The sequence below is a fragment of the Petaurus breviceps genome, unplaced genomic scaffold (assembly GCF_028583685.1).
Source record: "Petaurus breviceps papuanus isolate PSGF00001 unplaced genomic scaffold, PetGlider_PUasm1.0 90825, whole genome shotgun sequence".
Classification (NCBI taxonomy): domain Eukaryota; kingdom Metazoa; phylum Chordata; class Mammalia; order Diprotodontia; family Petauridae; genus Petaurus; species Petaurus breviceps.
The window spans coordinates 18,722,110-18,741,607 of NW_027187353.1; the positions used below are offsets into that span (position 1 = coordinate 18,722,110).

At 48.2% G+C, this 19,498-nt stretch overlaps 1 protein-coding gene across 11 annotated transcripts in view; it reads right to left on the bottom strand.

Annotated features, from left to right (window-relative positions):
• Window positions 1–453: 453 nt before the first annotated feature.
• Window positions 454–19,498, bottom strand: part of PEAK1 (pseudopodium enriched atypical kinase 1) — a 280,555-nt gene continuing 261,510 nt past the window's right edge. For all 11 annotated transcript variants that reach the window (XM_069071434.1, XM_069071426.1, XM_069071435.1 and 8 more), the window contains one exon: window positions 454–7,388. In XM_069071434.1, the coding sequence (XP_068927535.1) occupies window positions 6,222–7,388 (1,167 nt within the window). In that variant the 3' untranslated portion in view covers window positions 454–6,221. The remainder of the gene's footprint in view (window positions 7,389–19,498) is intronic.

The window sequence follows — 19,498 nt, forward strand, 5'->3', positions numbered from 1 at the left end:
TCTAGGATTCTAGATCTGCCATTTACTACCCGTGTGACCTTGAGCAGGATCCTTCTCTCTTTCCTCATTGGTAAAAGGAAGGGATTGAATTGAACGGCCTCTAAATCCTACCCAGTTGTAAACAGTCCATGACCTTTTCTAGTTCCAACATTTTGTGACCCAGGTCAGAGAATTCCAAAAGAAGGAACTAGACCAAACAGGATAGCCATCCTTTGGTATCACAGACTGAATGGCTTTCAAAAAAAATTTTTTTTTTCTTTTTGAGAAGGAAAGGCCAGGTTTCCCTGGGTGGTCCAGTCTACCTTCCAGACACCCCGGAAATTAATGAAGATCCTCTAGCCAGCTTGATGTATCCTTGGGGAACAATCCTTTCTGCAGACTGACTATCCCCTCCCCACCATGGAAGCGTGAAAGGGAAGGAAATCTTGGCAAGGACAATAACTCCACACCTGGTTTCAGTGTAATAAAACGAGTTTATTTACACAGTAACATGAATGCCACAGAGTCCACAGCAAAGTACCACAGCAAACCAGAGCATAGAAGTGTCTCCCAATGACAGGGGGAGGTTTAGTTTATATATACATCTATAAAATGGGTGACCAGAGAGATGAAGCTTCAGATAAAGCAAATGAGACAGGCTTTCCAAACAGAAAGCTTACACAGAGCATGGGAGCAGGCTTGGAAGTCATTGGAAAAAAAAATTTCCAAGGACAAAACCCAGAGAGAGCGAGTCTCTTTTATCAGGTGGTTTCAGAGCCCTGATGCCGTGTGGCGACCACAGAGAATCCTAACTCATCACGCTCAGACGTAGAACCTTTTGAAACTGGCAAGGTAACAGATGCCTACTCATGTTTGAATAAGCAGTGTGAGTTGTCCTTTCAAAGAGTCTACCCCAAAACCTTTGGGTAGGTCAACATTCAAGCACATATGCTGTGTGTGGGTACACACACATTCCAACCCTCCTCTCTCCTCCCCTCACACACATATACATATACACACACAAGAAGGGCAAAGTGGATTTTCTGAAATACAATAAAGTTCATAGTAATATATATCTATATATATATATATCTATATTTCTTCTATGTAAAAAAAATTCCATCTTCCTCTGAATCCCTGAAACCACCTTGGATTAAAAAAATACAGAGGGTGGGATGGATGTTAAGAGGCTGTCCTCAGTGGTGCAGTGCCCAGAAGTGGGAAGACAGAGCATTACAGGCAGCTCAGATAGAGAACACTTCCTCAATGCTGTAGCAGCAAGCTGAGTTTAATTCGAACAGGCCTGGGCAAGAGGGTGAGACAGCTGGCGAGCCCCTTTCTCCTTCTGGGCACTTAGTAACTATTACATGATGGTAATGATGAGTGGTAAACACCTCTGCAGGAAGGTTTATAAAAACATTCACAATCTATTAAAGAAATCTCCCAAGAATTCTTTAAAACACCACCTACTGAAACCATTGTTAAAAAGAAAAAAATCCTTCCAATACAGTGTCAAAGAGCCGGGCCCCATGGAATAGCTCCTGACTGCCCCTTCCTGGAGAAGGGAGGCAGGGAGAGGAGGGGTCCTTGGAACCTTACATTCAGCCCAGGATGGGGTTTTTGTTTTTTTTGGGAGGAGGTGGTGGTGGCTTTTCTTCTCCTTCTTTCCTAACACATGACTTTGCTATTAAAAAAAAAAGAAATAAATAAAAAATTGTGTCTAAGGGTGGAGGTGGAATGTCTGTCTGTTCCCCTCCTCTGGCATTAGCTTAGGCAAAAGCTTCGCCTTAAGCATCAGGGTGAACGGGGTTTCAGGTCTTTGGTATCTTTTCTCCCTAAGGCCTCTGCCATGCTGGCCCCTCTTAGCCCCTTGGGGTTCTGGGGCCCGCCCACATTCCCTGGGGCTGCTGAGGGCAGCCAGCTGGATTTCAGTGCAGTTAAGAGCAGCGATTTGAATTCATGGCTGCAGATCACTTGGGGAGTCCTAACTGGAATGAGGTAAAATGAACAGCCCAGTTAGGGAAAAAGTGGAACAATTAATTACTCCTCAAGCTAAGTCAGCCTCCTGGAGTGGGGTGGGGGTAGAGCAGTGTTTCAGGAGGTTCTGGGTTCCAATTCTGACCTGGATACTTCCTAATACCTTACACTTACAGAGCCCATCCTCCTCATTCCCCTGTCCTGTGGGACCCTGGCAAAATCACTCAGCTCTGAAAGCCTGTTTCTCTTTCTGTAAAGGTACAGGGTAGTTAGCACTCTGCAGCTGTACAGGTAGCAGCTGTCCATCAGCAAGGGGAACGAAGAAGGGGTGGAAGGAATGCCTCTCCCTCTACCCAGGCTTTTAGGATCCTCTAAAATGCCAAGATGTCAAACCCATCATCTTTCTTGTGGTCGGGTCTCTATTTTGTTGATCATTTGCTTGGCACTTTACCTCCTGCTAATTCATTTAGAGACAGTTTGAGCAGAATGTCAGCTCTGAGAGGAGGCCCAGGAAGAAGGAAGGTGTCTTTAAGTCTCGGCTTTAGAGGTTTGCAAATGACTTCCCAGCATCAGATGCCTTATGGCTCAGGTCTGGGAAGCCTGCCGCTGCCCTCCTCACTCGGTTTGACCCAAAAGCCCTTTAAAAGTTTTTCAGAGCCAGGGACTTTCCAACCAGATTCTTGCTAACAACTCTGAGAGAAACCTCTTTTAACATCTCCAACACAGGTCTCTAGGCTTATGATACCAAGGCTGCCAACTCATGTGGTAAGTGGAAACAAAAATGGATTCACCTCATTCTTTCTGAATTGAAATTTATTTTCCCCAACTCTAAATAATGTGTTTGATGTTTACCCCTACCCCACGTCAATCAGTTGGATAACTGTGGGGCCCTGGGTTTCCTCCAGACCTACCAGCTTTAGCTTGTGAAGTGAAAGCACCAGATACAGTGCCAGAGTATTTGGCTCTGAATTCTCATCAAGCTCAGGGGCTTGGAGCTCTGTCCTGATGACCTTATCTCATGGTCAGCTTCCACAGATTTCCATTTCTCCCTTTTCTACCAGATATGCTGTTATTACTCTAGGGCCCAGATCAGCACCTATTTGAAAGGCTGTTTTTCTCTCACCAAATGCTTAAGGCTTCTCAGGATTTTGGTACTTTCCAGTAATTCTCTTTCAAGAGTAGATTTTAATTCTAACAAGGCACTCACTCTGTTACATATCCCATCCCTGGCCCTGCATCCCAGCAGACCCAAACAGGCCAGAGATTTGGCTTTCCCTCTCTAGCTTTATGAAAGTGCTCACTTTAGATGGTGTCCAAAAGGTTGCTTGATTTTTCAATTCTCTTGATATAGATGGAAGTGTCTGGAATAGAGAGTTAAAGTATTCCATTGGAAAATAAAAAAAAGAAATCTCTATTTCCAATCAATACTGTCGACTGCAAACTGTAGTCATTACTTCAGAAAACTTGCTAAAGGGCTTTGGTGTTCACACCCCAACCCCCCTGCATTTGTCTGTGGCCCAGAGTAGGCTCTCTGTCCTAGATGAAGAAGGAATTCAAGATGCTTACTGCATCTCGAACACATTCAAAATATTTGCCATGATTATGAAGATGACTGAATACTTTCTTTGGAATTACATTCCTGGAAGATCACTGGATATGGGTTCTTTGTAAGAAATGGTCCCTTTCTTCCTCTTTCAAGGCAGTGCCCAGAGGACATCAGTTTCTATCTCTCATCTCTGGGAAGTCTCAGGCCCTGTCTGCATTCACTCCTTGAAAGAATAGCCATCTGCCCCCCCCCCCCTTAAAAATGCAAAAACAAAAACCAACCAACTCAGGCCCAACAACCAACAAATAAAACTGCTCCTCACTCTGGACATGAGCAGGTGCGACATTGCAGGAGACAGGCAGGGAGAGGTGTCCAAGCTGGAGGGAGGGACAGACGGCACTTCAGGGACCTGTGATGTCATCACCATGGGATCCCTTCCCCTATGAAGGCAGGCCGAGGTTCTTTGTAAGCTTCTGGGCCCACGAGGATCTACCACTGGTGGCCAGCCTTCTGGTGATGAGAGGCTTGATTCTATGAGAATTAGAATGAATGACCAGAATCCAAGTCATCACACTCACAAACAGAAAGGAAACAAGAAAGTTAAGGGTCAAAGGAGGGTCAGGGACCAGGTGCACTAAACATAAAACTACACAATGTGCCATGTGCAAGTCGCCCAAACGAGCGACACCTAGAATGGATGTCTCCATAATGTGAAGGGCCAGGTGGGCTGGAATGGCCTGGGGCCGTGGGTGGCCAGGACTGATGGGCCTGTAAATAAACAAGCTGAAAGCTGGGGTGGGGGGGGCAAGCGGGAGGATGGGAAGTAGCCTTTGGGGAGCACAGATGCGCCAGGACCAGTGTGCCCTGACTTCTTTATAGCTCTAAACTCTGGGGCAGCCGGCCCACAGCAGCCAGACTGATGCCCCCCATCCCCACCAGGGGCTTTCTAGGGGAGATGCCTAGCACACACTGGAAGGAAGCACACCATCAATCAGCTACCTTTAACATCTTTTTCTGTAAAAAAAAGGTAACATTGCAATAAAATACATTCTCCTTCTCCTTTCCTGATCACTCGTAGACACCAGTGAATCAAATGAAAGGCTTAATAAAAATCACCAAAGTTTAGAACTATTTCCAAGGCCACAAATGTGCTATGTAATACTGCACAATGATCTGGGCCCCAGGGCCTGAGGCCTCAGGCCCTGGGGGCCTTCCAGGGACATTCGGAGCCCCAAGGCTGCTAACAGGCGGGTCTCCTCTCTGGCCCCAGCATGCACAAAGGGTCAAAGTGGCTAATTTGTTTTCAAGGCTGAAGTAAACGGATTACTCACAGTTTTGAACGAAATAAACATATAAACATCCACATGTATGTAAAAAGCGCTCCTATCTGAAGCTCATTTATGTGCCTGGAGAGGAAGGGTGGGGACTCCATAGGTCTTGCTTCAGGTGAGGTTGCAACGTAAACACTGTCATATACAGCTTAAAAAACACACACGAGAATTGCACATATATCCATCGGGGAGAAGCACAAGGCTCAGAAAGAAGGCTGTCGGCTTGGCGAGGCCCAGTGTGGGCAAGTCCCAGGTGCTCCAGGATGGGTCCTTCTGAGGTGATGTGGACCCTAGTAATACTGAGCAGGGGGCCACGTGTCAGAGGAGGAGGCTCTGAAGGGGAAGAGGCCGACACTAGGGGGTAGAAGGTCAGAGGGTGGCTCCCCTCCCTCTAAATACATCTCCGAGCTCAGCTGGGGAGTGTGGTCTGGGGCTGCCAAGAGAAGGAAGTGAGCCAATTACTGTCACTGATTGGGGCACCGTTTGAGGGGCTGCCAAACCTGACAGCTCTGACTCCCATCAAGAACAGCACTTGTGACTCAGTTCCCCCTCCCAGCCTGCAGGAGTGCAGGGCAGCTCCATCCCAGGGAGACCATGGGGTACTGGCCTGAAAAGCAGAACATTCTACTTTCCTACAGAGAGGCCGCAAGTGGCTGATGCCCCTTCACCCACTCAGATGGGGCAGAGCTGGGGCTCCGCTCGTCCTCTATCCAGGACATATGCTTTGGAGCAGCCCGAGGAAGAACAATTCTGCAGTCTTGGCTCTTGCCAGCCCCGGGGGGGGGGGGGGCGGCTTACCTGGCTGGGCCCCACCCCACCATCTGCCTTCTACTATGTGCCCTCTGTAAGGCTGTCATAAGGGTGAGGATCACAGCTCTACATGCCTAGGATAGCAAAGAGATATTTCAACAAGAAAAAGAAAGATCGGCTATCTGGAGAGTTTACTGGTAGATAATGGGGAATCAGTTAACTCTGTATGTTGCTATTTAAAATATTACATGCTGAAAAGTCAGTCAGGGATGATCCAGGACTGGGGGAAATTGAACCGCAGCTCGTTGTATTCATACCCAAGGAAACTGTTCCTTCAGGGATGTTTTTTTTTTTTCCTTTCATTCATCTATATTTATAGAAACATTAGGCTGGGAGAAATCCAAGTGGAAGACAACTGCACATCCCTGCGGATTAATTTCTATAAAATTTCAGACTGACTCTGCCCCCCGCTGTACTGAGGGCTGGAGGTGACCTGGCCAGATGGACCTTATCTGCTCCGCCGGGAACAAAGGGTCAGTGTTCCTTTCCTTTCCCTGGCTGTGCTCAGGTGGTAAGCCACTTTCTGAGAGAAGGCGGAATGTGGACCGAGGTCGCTGATGAGAACCGAGATCCGCGCCCTAGCGGCGTTGGAGGATGCTTATGATGCAGCCCAGCGAGTCTGTGCTGGCAAAGGCCAGATACTGAGCACAGAGCCAGTCTTCCAGGCTGACTCCGCACTCTCTGTCCAGAGACTTCTCTGCAAATTTGATCATGAGCAGGGTCCGCTTGATGTCCAGCCAATTCTGGAGAATGGCGTTTCTCTGGCCGGGGCTGGCCAGGCTGTGCAGAGTCTGGAACAGATCCTCGCGGGGGCCCCAGAGAAGACACTGAAGGACGCCCTTCGCATCAGAGATGAGGATCCGCTCTGAAGGGTTGGGGTTCAGGAGGCAGCTGGCAAGCTGCTGTAGCCCCCAGGAGTAAGGGGAGCGGCACGGGATCCGGGGGAGGTCGGCGCGGCTGTACTCCTTCTCCTTCAGCTCTGGATTCTCATCAAAAGGGTTGGGGAGGTGCAGCATTTCATAGATCAAGATGCCAGTCTGGAACTCGTCACATTTCTTGTACTGTGTGGCAGTGATGATCTCAGGCGCGAGGCGCGACTGGTCCCGGAAAACCTCTGGGTCCACCAAGTGGCTCTTCTGCTTGGCCTGGGAGAAATTGCTCACGATGAGCCTTGTCGGGCTGGCGGAGGCCAGGCTGGGCTCGCTCTTGCGGATGCTGCCACCGGCCCTGCAGTGGATGAGGAGGAGGTTTTCCAGCCGCAGGTCACAGTGAGTGACGTGATACGGCTTGAGGTGCTCGAGGCCCGAGCACAGCTGTAAGAGCAGCAGGCACACCTGGCGCTCATACGTGTCCGGGTTCTTTCCATGCTGGGCTAAAGATTCCCGCACAAAGTCTGCCACGGTCAGGTACGGGACCTCGCGGGTGATGACCACCACGTGGCTCCGCTGCTTGCTGGCGCCCACACGGCTCTCTGAGCTGCCCATCTGGGCCGACTCCGCGTTGCAGGACGCGTCTTTGTTCCGCTGCTCAGAGACCACCTCCTCCTCCTCCTCCTCCTCCTCCTCCTCCATTTCATCATCATCTTTCTCAGGGGCGTCGGGGTCTTCCCAGGGAAGAAGACGCACGGGGACTTCTGCTAGGAAGTGGCCACAGTCCTGCTGGATATTAAAGTGAATGGCCAGACTCTGTCGGACGGCCAGACTGTGATAATACTGTTGGGACTCTTTAGCTTTGCTTTTGCAAATCTGGAAAAAGAAAAGAAGGGATTAGACATGTCTTTGCAGTTCCAATGCCATACTTTTAAGAACATACAGACACGGATTAACTTGTGAATCATTACGTCAGCTTTTTGGCTGGGTCTGGGGAGCTTGAGGCTGAAGACCATTCCCAATGGGTCTCCTAGAAGCCTCAAAGGCAAACAGCAGCTGAGTCAGAGAGGAGGAGGAGCCTACCTGTACTCTGTCTCTGGGGGTATAAGGAGAGTGAGCCCCAGCGGGTCGGGGAGAGGCAGCGTGCACAGCTCCCTGCCCACCTGCATGGCCCTCCTGCTCTCAGGCCTTCCCATCCCTGGGGGCCCTTGGACTTCCTGCAAGATTTTGAGGGAGGATCCCCTACAGGATGGGTTTTTCACCTTCCTACGTCTAGCCCTTGCACCCAGCAGGGATCTCATAAATACCTGTTGAAGTGCGTTTGAATATGGTCACATTTGTAGATTCTCTTCACCCACTGTGGCTCCTGTACAGCACAATATCCTGGCCCACAGAAGATCCCTCCTGATACTTCACTAGGGCATGGGGGTCGCTGGCTCATCAAGGCCTTTGTATTAGAACACAGGCTCCTGAAGGGCCTATGCCAAGCCAGAAAGACTCTGGATAGAGGTCTAGAGATGGGTCACTCATCTCCTGTCTAAGGATCACAGTAAAACCAAGAGAGGATGATCCCCCAATTCTCTTGTAGGAATTCAAGAAATTCTCTGGCATGGGAGGAACTGTGGGAATGCTCACAATGGTAATCTAGCACCATGGGGAGAGTCCTGGGTTCAGAATCTGTCCTGCCTGTGACACTGAGTACCTGTACAGCCTTTAACAAGCCCCTCCCCTTTCCTCAGTTTCCCCATCCATAAAATGAGGGGGTGAGACTAGATGGCCTCTGAGGTCCCTTCCTATCCTTGATCTCTGATCCTCTGAAGTCCTCAGGGTCTAAAAGGGAAGCCTTCTCTGTAACCCTAACAACCTGGCTTCAGTGCCATAGAGGAAAGGCTCCTGGGATAGGGCAGAGGCCTCCAGGCCTTGCTCCAGTTCTCACTCAACAGGCACTTAGCTCCTTCTTACCAGCTCCCCAAAGATAAATCACTTAATCCTCTGGAGACTCAGGGTCCTCGTCTATGAAATGGGGATAACATTCCTGCACTGCCTACCTCATGGGCTATGATGGAGAAAGTATTTTGTAACCCTTACAGTGATGAAGAGAGGTGAACCTCCCATTACTGACGGTCTTGCTCGCAGAAGTAAAAAGGCCAAAGATGGGAGATTAAGTTCTCTACCCCAGTGACTAAAACAAGACATGGGCCTTCATGGCTGTGCTAAGCAGGCGGAGCCATCCATTCCAATCTCGCCTCCTCAGCCCGAGGGGGCCTCCCTACTTCAGAAATATCAAAGTCTTCCCAGCAACACACCCAGCAGTGTTTACACTGCCTGTTTATCACAGTCACACAGAAAAGAAGCAAACTTGCCCGATGCATTTTCTAGTCAATTTTATTTAAAAAGAGAAAATGCATCATTTTCTTAGAAGGATGCAAATGGAGCCAGTTCTGAGGAGTCTCACCCTCTGATTTCCATTCAAATGAATATTTTTCTCAGAGATGACCAAAGGCAAGGGAGTCTCCTGGGAGAGAAGCATCTCTCATCTATGGTAGTTATACATATTTATCACTTCACTGCCAAGTGCTGTGGTACCAGTGATAGGGTCACAGGAAGAGAGAAACAAAGAGACCCCATAAAACAGCTGTTCATGCAGGGCTGACTGCAGAGAGGCGGCAGGAGCTCTGGGGTCCAGAATCTGCTCTTGCCTGGTCACTGTGCCCTGAGAGGCTCTGGCTTCCTCACTGGCCTGGTGCTGCCTCTCACCCAGGAGGAGTGTGAGGAAGGTGCCTGGCCACTGAGTGCTGTGCGGCTCTCCCCAATCAGAGCTAGCCGCCCTTGCGGGGGTGGCCCAGAGCTCCTGAAGGCAGGTGCCGTTTCTTGTTTAGTTCTTTTGCTGCTGTAGCCCCGCCCCCCATCTTGCTTTGCCTTGGCAAGAGCCTCATCCACAGATGGTGACTCCTGCAGCTTGGCTGGGTTGGCTGCCATGCTAGTCAGTGCAGGACATAAGACTGTGTGTTCATCAACCTGGACTTAAATCATTCTGTATAATGCTGCTAAAGGTGTTTCTCATGTGTGGCATGTGATCTTTTAGGGTTTCTCCACAGCCATCATTCTGTGATGATTCAGCTTTCCCCAGGCCATGGCATGCTTATTTCCAATGGGAGGGAAGACCAAGAACGCCAGCTGAAATGACTCATCCAAAGGATGCTAGAGCCAGTAAGGGTTTCTGAGGGAAAAGGATGAGCTTCAAGTCACATGGCTAGTCAATAGCATGGCTGGGTCTTTAATTCAGGTCTGAACTGGAAGGAGACCAGACTCTGCACTTCACAGATGAGGAAGCAGACCCAGGAAAGGGGAGCGACTTGTCCGAAGTCATGGAGGTATTCACCAGTCACCCTGGGCTCAAAGTCCAGGCCCAGGGCCTTGCCCACATCGTGTGGCTTCTCCATTTTCATTTTTCCTGACGGACAATAATGGAGTGAACACTCAAGGATTCCCACTCCCCCATTTCCCTGCCTTACTACATTATAATTAGAAGAGTACATAACTTCAGAAATATTGATCTCAACAAGGCAAGGTATACCCTCAAACCCTTACTCTCCTACATCACACCTGGAGACCAAGTGATCCTGCATCAAATTTAGGTAGTTCTTTATATTTCCAAAACACAGATACACACACACATGCACACGTGCGTGTGCTTCTGCTGAAGAACTCGATTAAACTATCATCAGGAAATATTTAACAAAATAAATGAAAATCAAATAAAAACATAGGTGATGTTCAATGTGGTTTTCTAAGTCACCATTTGGCCCACAGGGATCTTAATGTCGGGTTTGGTGGCCCCCATTTCTATATGAGTTTGGCTCCACTGGGTGAAGGGGGAATTCCTATTGGGTAGGAATGAATCTCAATGGCCTTAGAGGTCCTTCCTCATTCAGACTGGGTGATGGTGAGATCATCAGACATTTGTACACTTTTACAACAAAAAAAATTAGGAAGAAAACTCTCCCTGTCCTGAGAATTCTAGTGATTTTTCCCCCTGTATGATCAATCCCTGAAGGAGATTCCTGGGGAGTTTAGCTCCATTGGGTTCTGTGGCAGAAGAGGGTGGTCACTGTCCACGACCTCCATCTTCCCATGGATGCCACGTCCTGATCATGTGGACAGTGTGCTGGCAGAGATCCCTGCATGCCTGTCACAAAGCCAGAGGGAACTCAGATCTGCCAGTTGAAGGTTACGGGGAGATGATTGATTAAGTCTCATCAAGCCAAGTTTCGCAGGGATGGCTGCAGCTTGGTTCACCACTGCAAATGGGGGAAGCCATTCTCATCTGGATTACTTTTCTCTTTAAACCTCTCGGCTTGAGTGGATAATAAAAAGATGGATACTCCTACCTGAACTTATGCTTAACTTCTCAGATCAACTCCAGCTGAACTCCCAAAATGATTTACAAAGAAACAATGAGAAATCGGTCAGTCGTTTGGCTGTGCTGATGAGAGGGATGGCCTCCACACAGACAGCTACACTGAGCAGGCCAGCATTTTCTAATCTATCTTGCAACATTTAGAAGAAGATGAATGGGTCACTGATTTTAAGGGTAAATGGAGAAAGGAGAATTCTGGGCCAAGAAACGGGAAAAATACCGGGGCTCCTAATTGGTTTAGACCCATCAAAACAGTCACAATTAAGCACACAGACCTATGGAGATTTCCATAATCGGATTTCTCATATGATGGGTATCTCATAAATCTCTATTATGGAGCCCACTATGATGTTAATTTAGATAGGAGTATTAAATTCTAAGAAATAATGTTCTATGCACTACACAGTAGATCTCTTTCAAATATTAATAACTTGACTGTTTTAGTTTTTAAAACCCTAAATGACCTGCCTCCCGATGATAAATTTCTAGCCCCAAAGAGTTATCTGAGAAAGCAAAGTACTGTCTCTAGGACAAATGGACAATATTCTTCCCTACGTTCTTTCTCCCATCCAGTGTTTTATTCCATCCAGGGAACGAACTCACTTCTTGAACCTCTTGCCTTTTCATTTTTTATTCCTTTGAAAAGCATTTAAGTCCCTTCTTCAGTATAGGGGTGGAACTCAGACAATAGTCTCTGGGCCTGTTTCAGGGTAATCTTGAAGGCCCCTTGACAATCAGGAACTGTTTCTGTAAGGCCCTGCCTGCTTCTCATCATTTTGAAGTAGGAACAAACCATGAACTTCAAAGGCTCCATATTATACTACATGACTGCTCCTTTTGTAATGTGTGAGTAAATTACCCCCCCCCCCTTCTCTCTGGAAAATAGTTTAAAAAAATTGCTTTCAGTCTGAGCAGATTCTATGTTGGACAATTCTTGCACAGGAAGGGAAAGCAGCTGTCAAAACACTAGAGGGAGCTGCAAAACCAACACACCCAGCAGGGCGAGGTGTCCTGTCCATGCACCTGCCAGGCAGAACCACACCTGCTGAGGCTCGTTTCTCCATGTCAGAGGGGTCCTGATGGCTGCACCAGGCAGGAAGGAGCGAAGAACAGCATGCAAGGTAAACCTAGGGTGCCTGCTCTGGGCAGAGCCCAGGCTCAGGGGTCCTGAGGACCCCTGAGTTCCCTCTGAGACTCACTCTCAACTAAAGAGGCAGCTGGGTGGCTGACCCGCAAGCACCAACACATGCCCTCTGCATGGCTGGATGTCAAAAGAAACTGGGAACTCAGCTGGTTAACAAGGATCCTGGAGCAAAGAGGAGGAAGGGGAGAATCCCAGTTACTCTGGCTTTCAGATGAGAGTCTGATGGCTTTTTAGACCCTTCTTTAAAATGCTACTGTTTCAAGATTCTGGAAAAAAAAAAGCCTGATTCTCAGATGATGAAGGAGACAGCTCAGCATTATAAATCTCTGGTCAGGAAATGGAGAAAAGCAATGGAAGGGATTGGGGTCAAACTGCATTTTCCTACACTCTTCACAAATGTAGTTTAGCAAAATATAAAATGTATTCTCAGTAAAAGATATGTTGTGCTATAAATAAAATTAGAAGCCCACTGGTTAGAGGAAGAAGGCTTCCCTCTGTATACACTGAAATCTCTGACAAGTTTAATGGCTACTGTTCATCTGGGCACAGGCCTCGCTTCTGTCCAGGCCTTGCTTCTTTGCTGCTCACGGCCACTGCTCTGCTTGCCTTCTGGGCAAATGGAAGTTGCTGCTTTTTATACAAATAACCCAAGCCTACATATTGAGATTTTTTTTTCCCCATTTTGGAGGGGAGAAGGCAGGGCAGTTGGGGTTAAGTGACTTGCCCAAAGTCACATGGCTAGACTGCACCACCTGGGTGCCCCATACATATTGAGTGGGAGTGGGTGCTCAAGCACAGGTGAGTGTTGCTGCATGTCTGTGTCTACAACTGGGAAGTCCTTGGCTGGCTGCTCTCCTTGGTGCTGGAGGAGGGCCCAAATGACATCACTGTGGCTGATCAGACCAATACGGGCTGGGTTCATATGAACATCTGGAGTGGAGAAGGAGCTAAATTTGTGCATCCCATGTTCCTTTTGAGCTACTGTAACTCTGCTTTGCTCACGGTGCCTTTCTGACTTGGACACATCATGCTGGGCAGTCCTGTGCCAGCGTCTCCCATGTTTCACCATCAACTCCAAAATCCTTCAGAGAGACCTTGAGAGTGTCCTTGTGTCACTTCTTCCGTTTCCTGCATGAGCACTTGCCTTGCGTGAGTTCTCTGTAAAATAGTCTTTTAGGCAAACGTACATTTGGCATTTGAACAACATGGCTGGCCCACTGGAGCTGCATTCTCTGCAGTAGTCTGAATGTTGGCAGTCTGGTTACCTTATCTTGCCGGGTGATCTTCAGAATCTTCCTAAGTCGGTTTGAGAGGAAGCGATTCAGTTTCCTGGCTTGGGGCTGGTAGACTGTCCAGGCTTCAGAGGCATACAACAACGAGGTCAACACAAGGGGTCTGCAGCCCTTCAGTCTGGCAGGCAGTCTCACACCTCTTCTCTCCTACACTTTCCTTCAGAGCTTCCCAAACACTGATGCCTCATCATCTATGTGCACATCCCTGGAAAGTATACTGCCAAGGTAAGCGAACTCACCTACAGCATGCAAACCGTCTTCATTTGTTGTAATCCATGGTTCCACCTATGGATGGTGGGGTGCTGGCTCTGTTTTCTTTGTGTTAATTGTTAGGCCAAAATTAGCATGAACAGCAGAGGATTGGTTCATACTCTGTAAAGTCCTATGAACTGCCCAAAGGCACAGTGAGTATGAAGCCATGTTAAGAGCTCACTCACTTATGGCCTTTCAGGTTTACAAAGCACTTTTCCTGACACATCCCCGGGGGGGAAACAGAAGAGTCAGTGACTTGCTCAGGATGGAGGGCACAGCTGGTCTGTCAGAGCTGGGATCTGAACCCAGCCTCCTCTCTCCTATGCTGTGAGTCCTGCTAACCCATCTGCCCCACTGGGGCGAAGCATGCCATCCCTGCTTCCCACACAGAAGCTGGGAAGGAGTGGGACTGGAGGGAAGGTCCTGGAAAGCCAGGACAGTGGCCAGAGGGAATGTTTGGCCATAGGTCATGCATAAAGTGACCTCAGAGCAGGGGGAATCAGGGAGCTGGAGAGGATGGAAGACAAGAACATGCTAATGGTGGTAAATAAGGGGGCTGCATGACACACTTCCCCTTCCCTTCCCACTAAAACCTGAGCAAGACCGACAGTGTCTGCTCTCGGCTGTGGGGACCCTGGCTGCCTCACCTCTCCAGACTGAGCCAGCCCCACACTGCATACAGGTCCTTTACTGTTCTTTTTCACTTGTGAGAGCTGCAAGGTGCCGTACAACTCAGCAAAAATGTGCGTTAGCTTCTGCCTTCTCTGGGTGGGCTCCACTAGCCAAGGCGGCCTTCAACTGGCAGGGCATCTCATTTCTGCCTCAGCCTGTGCCTTTTCCAGGGCCTCAGTGAGCCTTCACTCAGAGGGAGACTGTGGGGAATGAATGCTGAGTGATGAAAACAGAACCATTGCAGACCACAATCCTGCACTGCCTGGCTAGTCTGCTGAATTACACAGAAGCGCAGCCACAAATGCGACAGTACCCCAGGTGCCCCTGCAGACCCCAAAGTGATGATGGCCCCACTTCAGGGTCCCTACAGTCCTCCTCTGGCCCCAGGGAACCTCATGGCCACTGGCTGGGACCTCCCCAGAGCCTGGCCCAGCGCCCCAGCACATGATGAGTGCTACATCAATGCTAAGAATGTGTCAAGAGGCCTGGCCTCCCACCAGCCTTTTGCTGGGTGACCTTAGGCAAGTCACCTCTCCTCTCTGGGTCTCAGCTTCGTCTCAGAAGGCCCTTTTGTTTGTTTTTAATTTTTTTTTTAACATTTTCATTTAAAGTTTTGATTTTCAAATCCTATCCCTCCCTTCCTGAGACAGTAAGCAGTTAGATATAGGTTATATATGTAAAATTATGTAAAACATTTCTATCAATAGGCCCTTCTGGCTCTCAATCTGATGATCCTATGATTTAGGGAAACTACAGGCACAGGACCTAAGAGCTTCTGGAGTATTAAGCTTATAGACCTACATTTACAAAGGGACAGCCCAGAGCACATTCTTTACTGTAAAAACTGGGATAATACAGCACATTATGGATCATTTGGATGAGGGAAGGAGATTGAAATAGAAAATCATGGCACTGAAGAAAGAGAATTGGACCAGGAAACAGAAAATGGGATGTGAATCTTTGCTCTGCCACCGAACCAGCGGCATAACCTTGGTCAGTCACAATATGATTTCCTTGCTAAAAAGAGAGGCTGGGAGCTAGGAGAGCTTGGCCTTGAAGACCTCAGGGTGGTCCCTTCTATCTCCACCATTCTGTGAAGTCATGAGCCTAGGAGACAGACCCTTGGTCCTACTGTGACTAGAGGAACAACGGATTACATGTTTGAGCTTTAAAATGGCACCTGGGTCTAAACTATCAAGTGCATTCTCTGCAGTGAAGATGTGCTAGGAGGTTTGGGGAGGGGCACATACTAATTTAGAATGTCAGTTCTTTTAAAGATGTCCATTCTCAAGAAATTCGTCCCACAGCCTAGAAGAGAAATTTAGGAATGCAATCACACAGAACTTTGCTCTTTCATTTTGTGTGTATCTTATATCTGTAGGATTCTCTCTACAATATATATGTTGGAACCTAAAAGAAACTCTTACATCCCTAAGTCAAAATGGCAAGATATCTGAGTGTAAGGGGAATTTTCATCTCTGTTGTACAGATTGAAAAAACCAAGGGACAAAGTGGTTTTAGAACCTGCCCAGAGTCAAGATTAGAAGCCACTTTATTCAATGTTAGTTGGGAGCAGAGGCTGGCTGTGGGAACTTGCATGAAGTGCTTCCTGGAGGCCTTTTCTTCCAGGTTATCTATCGCCCACAGCACAGGAAGACACTGACGTGGGCAGCTAGAAGGTCTCCCTGCCAAATGCACTCAAGGTTCCAGCCTGTCAGGCTCTTTGGAATACATTCGGCCCTGAAATGTGGCAGCTGCTGAGCACCAAGGGTTCAGAACATGTGGGTCAATTGGGGTGGGAGAGGAGGGAAGTTCTGCTGATTCAGCACTACTGGTAGTTTCAGTGTGGAGAGTTTTTATGTTAAATTAAGAAACTGGAACCTTCTGTTCCTTCCATGTCAGTAAGCCCCAGTAATTAATTATCCATGTCTATGGTTTGAGCTAGCTCCAAATTCTGACCAGTCGCCATGGTTTCTGTTAAGACTTTCTCAGCTAGTGTCTTGCTTTCTCAGCATCCTCTAGAATAAGATAAGCTGGGCCTCTGCAGGCTACCAAAGCTCGAGAAGATGCTGGTCTCCACAGTTCCCCTGGATTGTGCCAGACTGCTAGCCAGGTATTTGGGAGAGCTCAAAGCTGAGAAGCCATTCTCTTGTAATGACAGGTGCATCTGTTTGCCCAGAACCTCACCTCTAAAGGACGCAGCAGGACGTGGCTGAGGCAAGAAGCTGTGGTGTTCTGTGGACTATAGGCCTCAGAACAGCAATTAACTGACAAATGTTATTAGTTATATTGTTATTAGTTTGGATTTGTTGTGTTCTTCTGAAAGTAATTTTTTTCAGATTTCCTGGCAGGCCCATGGCCAGGCCAGCCATGGCAGTGTACTAAGTTACTCAGGTCCTCACTTGGTGGAAAGGCCTGCTCTTAGCAGAAGTACTGGTTCAGAGGGGCACGGTCTATGTGGTCCAAAGAAGGGCGGAATTCAGAGTCAGAGCCTTTGTTTTAAATCTTGGCCCTGCTGTTCACTCACTGTGTGACGCTGGACAAGGCACTTGCACAACAGAGGTCTTGGATTCCTCGTTTGTGAAATGAAGGGGTTAAATTAGATGATTTAAAGTCCTTCCCAGCTTTGGCCTGGGACCCTAGGGCTAGAAAGTGATTCGCCAACAGGAGCAACGAGGGCAGGCTGGGCTGGGGACGCTATTTTGGGGCCTGCAGATGTTGTGTCCTGGCTTTACTGTTTCTCCAGTCAAAGGTCTAACTCATTAGCTGAAATGAGAACTATGTTAAAACAATCTAGTGGTTTGGGAATGGGAAGGGGTTGATTTTATGTGAAGTGTCTGCAGCGCTGTATCTAGTATGGACTCCTGCACATGCATGCACACATACATGTAAGGAGTGAAAAGGGATCAGAAGCCACAAAGCCAAGAATCAATATGAGATTCACATAACCCAGTGCTGGAGGAGACAGGAGAGGCTGCCCAGTTCAGTCCCTTTATCTGAGGCCCAAAGTGGAGGAAAGACTTCCACAGACTCTTCTGATACTTCACTTGTCATTCCAATGTCTGGCCTATTTTGATCGACTCCATTAATGTCAGTGAATGAGCGTAAATGCCAAAAACAACATTCCTTTTTCTTCGGAGGGATACAAGTCCCACCTAGAGCCCATGTTACGTTCCAGCCTGATTTATGCACCACCCTGCCTGGGTGACTACCAGGCGACCCAGGGATGGACTCTTCACTGATGGTCATGTAAACAAGCATCTACTCTCCATCGAAGGCTTCCATAAGGGACCTCTGTAAATGTCTAATGTTCAGTTAAGACAGCTCTGGAGTCGGCTGGCTGGACTCACAAAGAAGTCAGTCCTTAAAAGCTCAATATCAACTTAAAAGGAGGTTTCCAGTGGAGCGGCCCATGACTATGGCCTTGACCTTTTGTTGTCTGGCATTTTTATCAGTGACTGGGATAAACACATAGATGGCTCAGCCACTTTGACAGCAGAGGCAACCAAGATGGGAAGGGTAGTAAAAAGTCTGATGACAAAGTCTAGGTCCCTCCAAACCTCAAAGGCTAGGCTAGAATAGAGCTCGAAATTGAGGGAGATATAAAGTTTTATCCTTGGGTTCAAAAAATCAATTTCATAAGCATAAGATGGAAGGTAGTGAAAACCTTTGCCATATTGTGGCTATGCCCAATAATCTGAAAACAGCCCATCCCCCACCAATTCAGATACACCATGGCTAATGCTGTTCTGCCACAGAAGTGGTCCTTAAGGCAAACTCTCCTTTGTACATTTAGACAAAATCAATTCACTAGGAACATGAGACTGACTTTGGCTACTGTTGGGAGGCCAGAGGAATTTAGTGGAAAGAACACTTGATTTGGGAGTGAGGAGACTGGATGGGGATAACGTTCAGATTCTTTGAGATTGTCAATATTTTGTAGCTTTCACTCAATACTTCAAAAACAGAACTTTTTCTTCCTTGATATTGTGAGGAAGAAAAGCGCTGGAGGGGAGGACAGTCTAGGAGAGGGAACCTGGCTCTGGAGGCACAGGCCCCTGGTTTGACTCAGGGTTCTGGGGAAGTCATTTAACCTTTCTAGGGGTGAGTGTCCTCATCTGTAGAACAAGGAGGTGGAACCAGATAATCTCAAAGGTTCTCTATAGTTAAAAGCACCCCTGTTCCAGCAGCAGGTGTGAAAAGCAGATTCTACACAACGTATAACTACGACAGAGAAGTACGTGAAGGCCTTCCTATTTTCCAGGCCCTGGGGTACAGAGACGAAAGTGTGGCAGGGCCTGCCCTCCAGGAATCTACAGTCTGCTCTTTGGCTGTGAAGGGAGGTCTGTGGGGGTGTTTGGGAGGCTGTAAGGTCCTGACTGCTGGGTGGGGCAATGGGGAACATTGGCACTGAAATAATCAAAATTCAATTTTAAACCTGAAGACTGAAACGGCATCAACACATGGCAGAGGGGTCAGTGTACAATCCCTTCTCTTAAGAGGCAGTGTGGGTCAGGAAGCAAAGCTCTTAGTGCTCAGAGACTGCCTCAGGTGCGTGTTTTATGGGAAATACCCTCTGGTCATAACTGAGGTTACAGAAGTCTAACATGGACCTGTCCTTATTACATTTTAAAGGTCACTGATCTTGAGTCAAAGTCCTGCCCACACCTGCGTTGGTGCCACACCCGTGGAGGCAGAGGAGCTGGAATCAAATGCTGGCCTGGCCACCTCTTCCTCTTGGAGCCCACAGGAAGTGACTCTGGTTCTCCCATCTCAGTGTCTTTATCAGTAAAATGGGGAAATGATTCTTGCTCTGGCTCATCGGCTGCTGTGAGGAAAACACATGATCTTCTGTAATCTGCCCAGGGCCAAGGGTAGACACAAGCTCAGGCCCATCTTATCACCAGCATGAAAGCCCTTGTTTAAAAACAGGAGGACAAAAGCAGGGGTGAGCTGGCCAGGGGCTGGTCTTTTCTGACCTTCTTCAGGGCTCCTTTTGCTACTTGCTTCAGCAGGACCTGTGCCTGCCAGTGCTGGAATTGCCTCCATGGGTGGAGATCGCCACACTCCTATCATGTGACGGTTGGAGGGACATACTGTGACTTGCCTGTGGTCCCACTGTCCGTAAACTCCACTGGCAGTATGAGAACCCATGTCCCCGCCTCCCAAGGCCATCCCTCGATCACACCATGCGATGCTGCCTTTC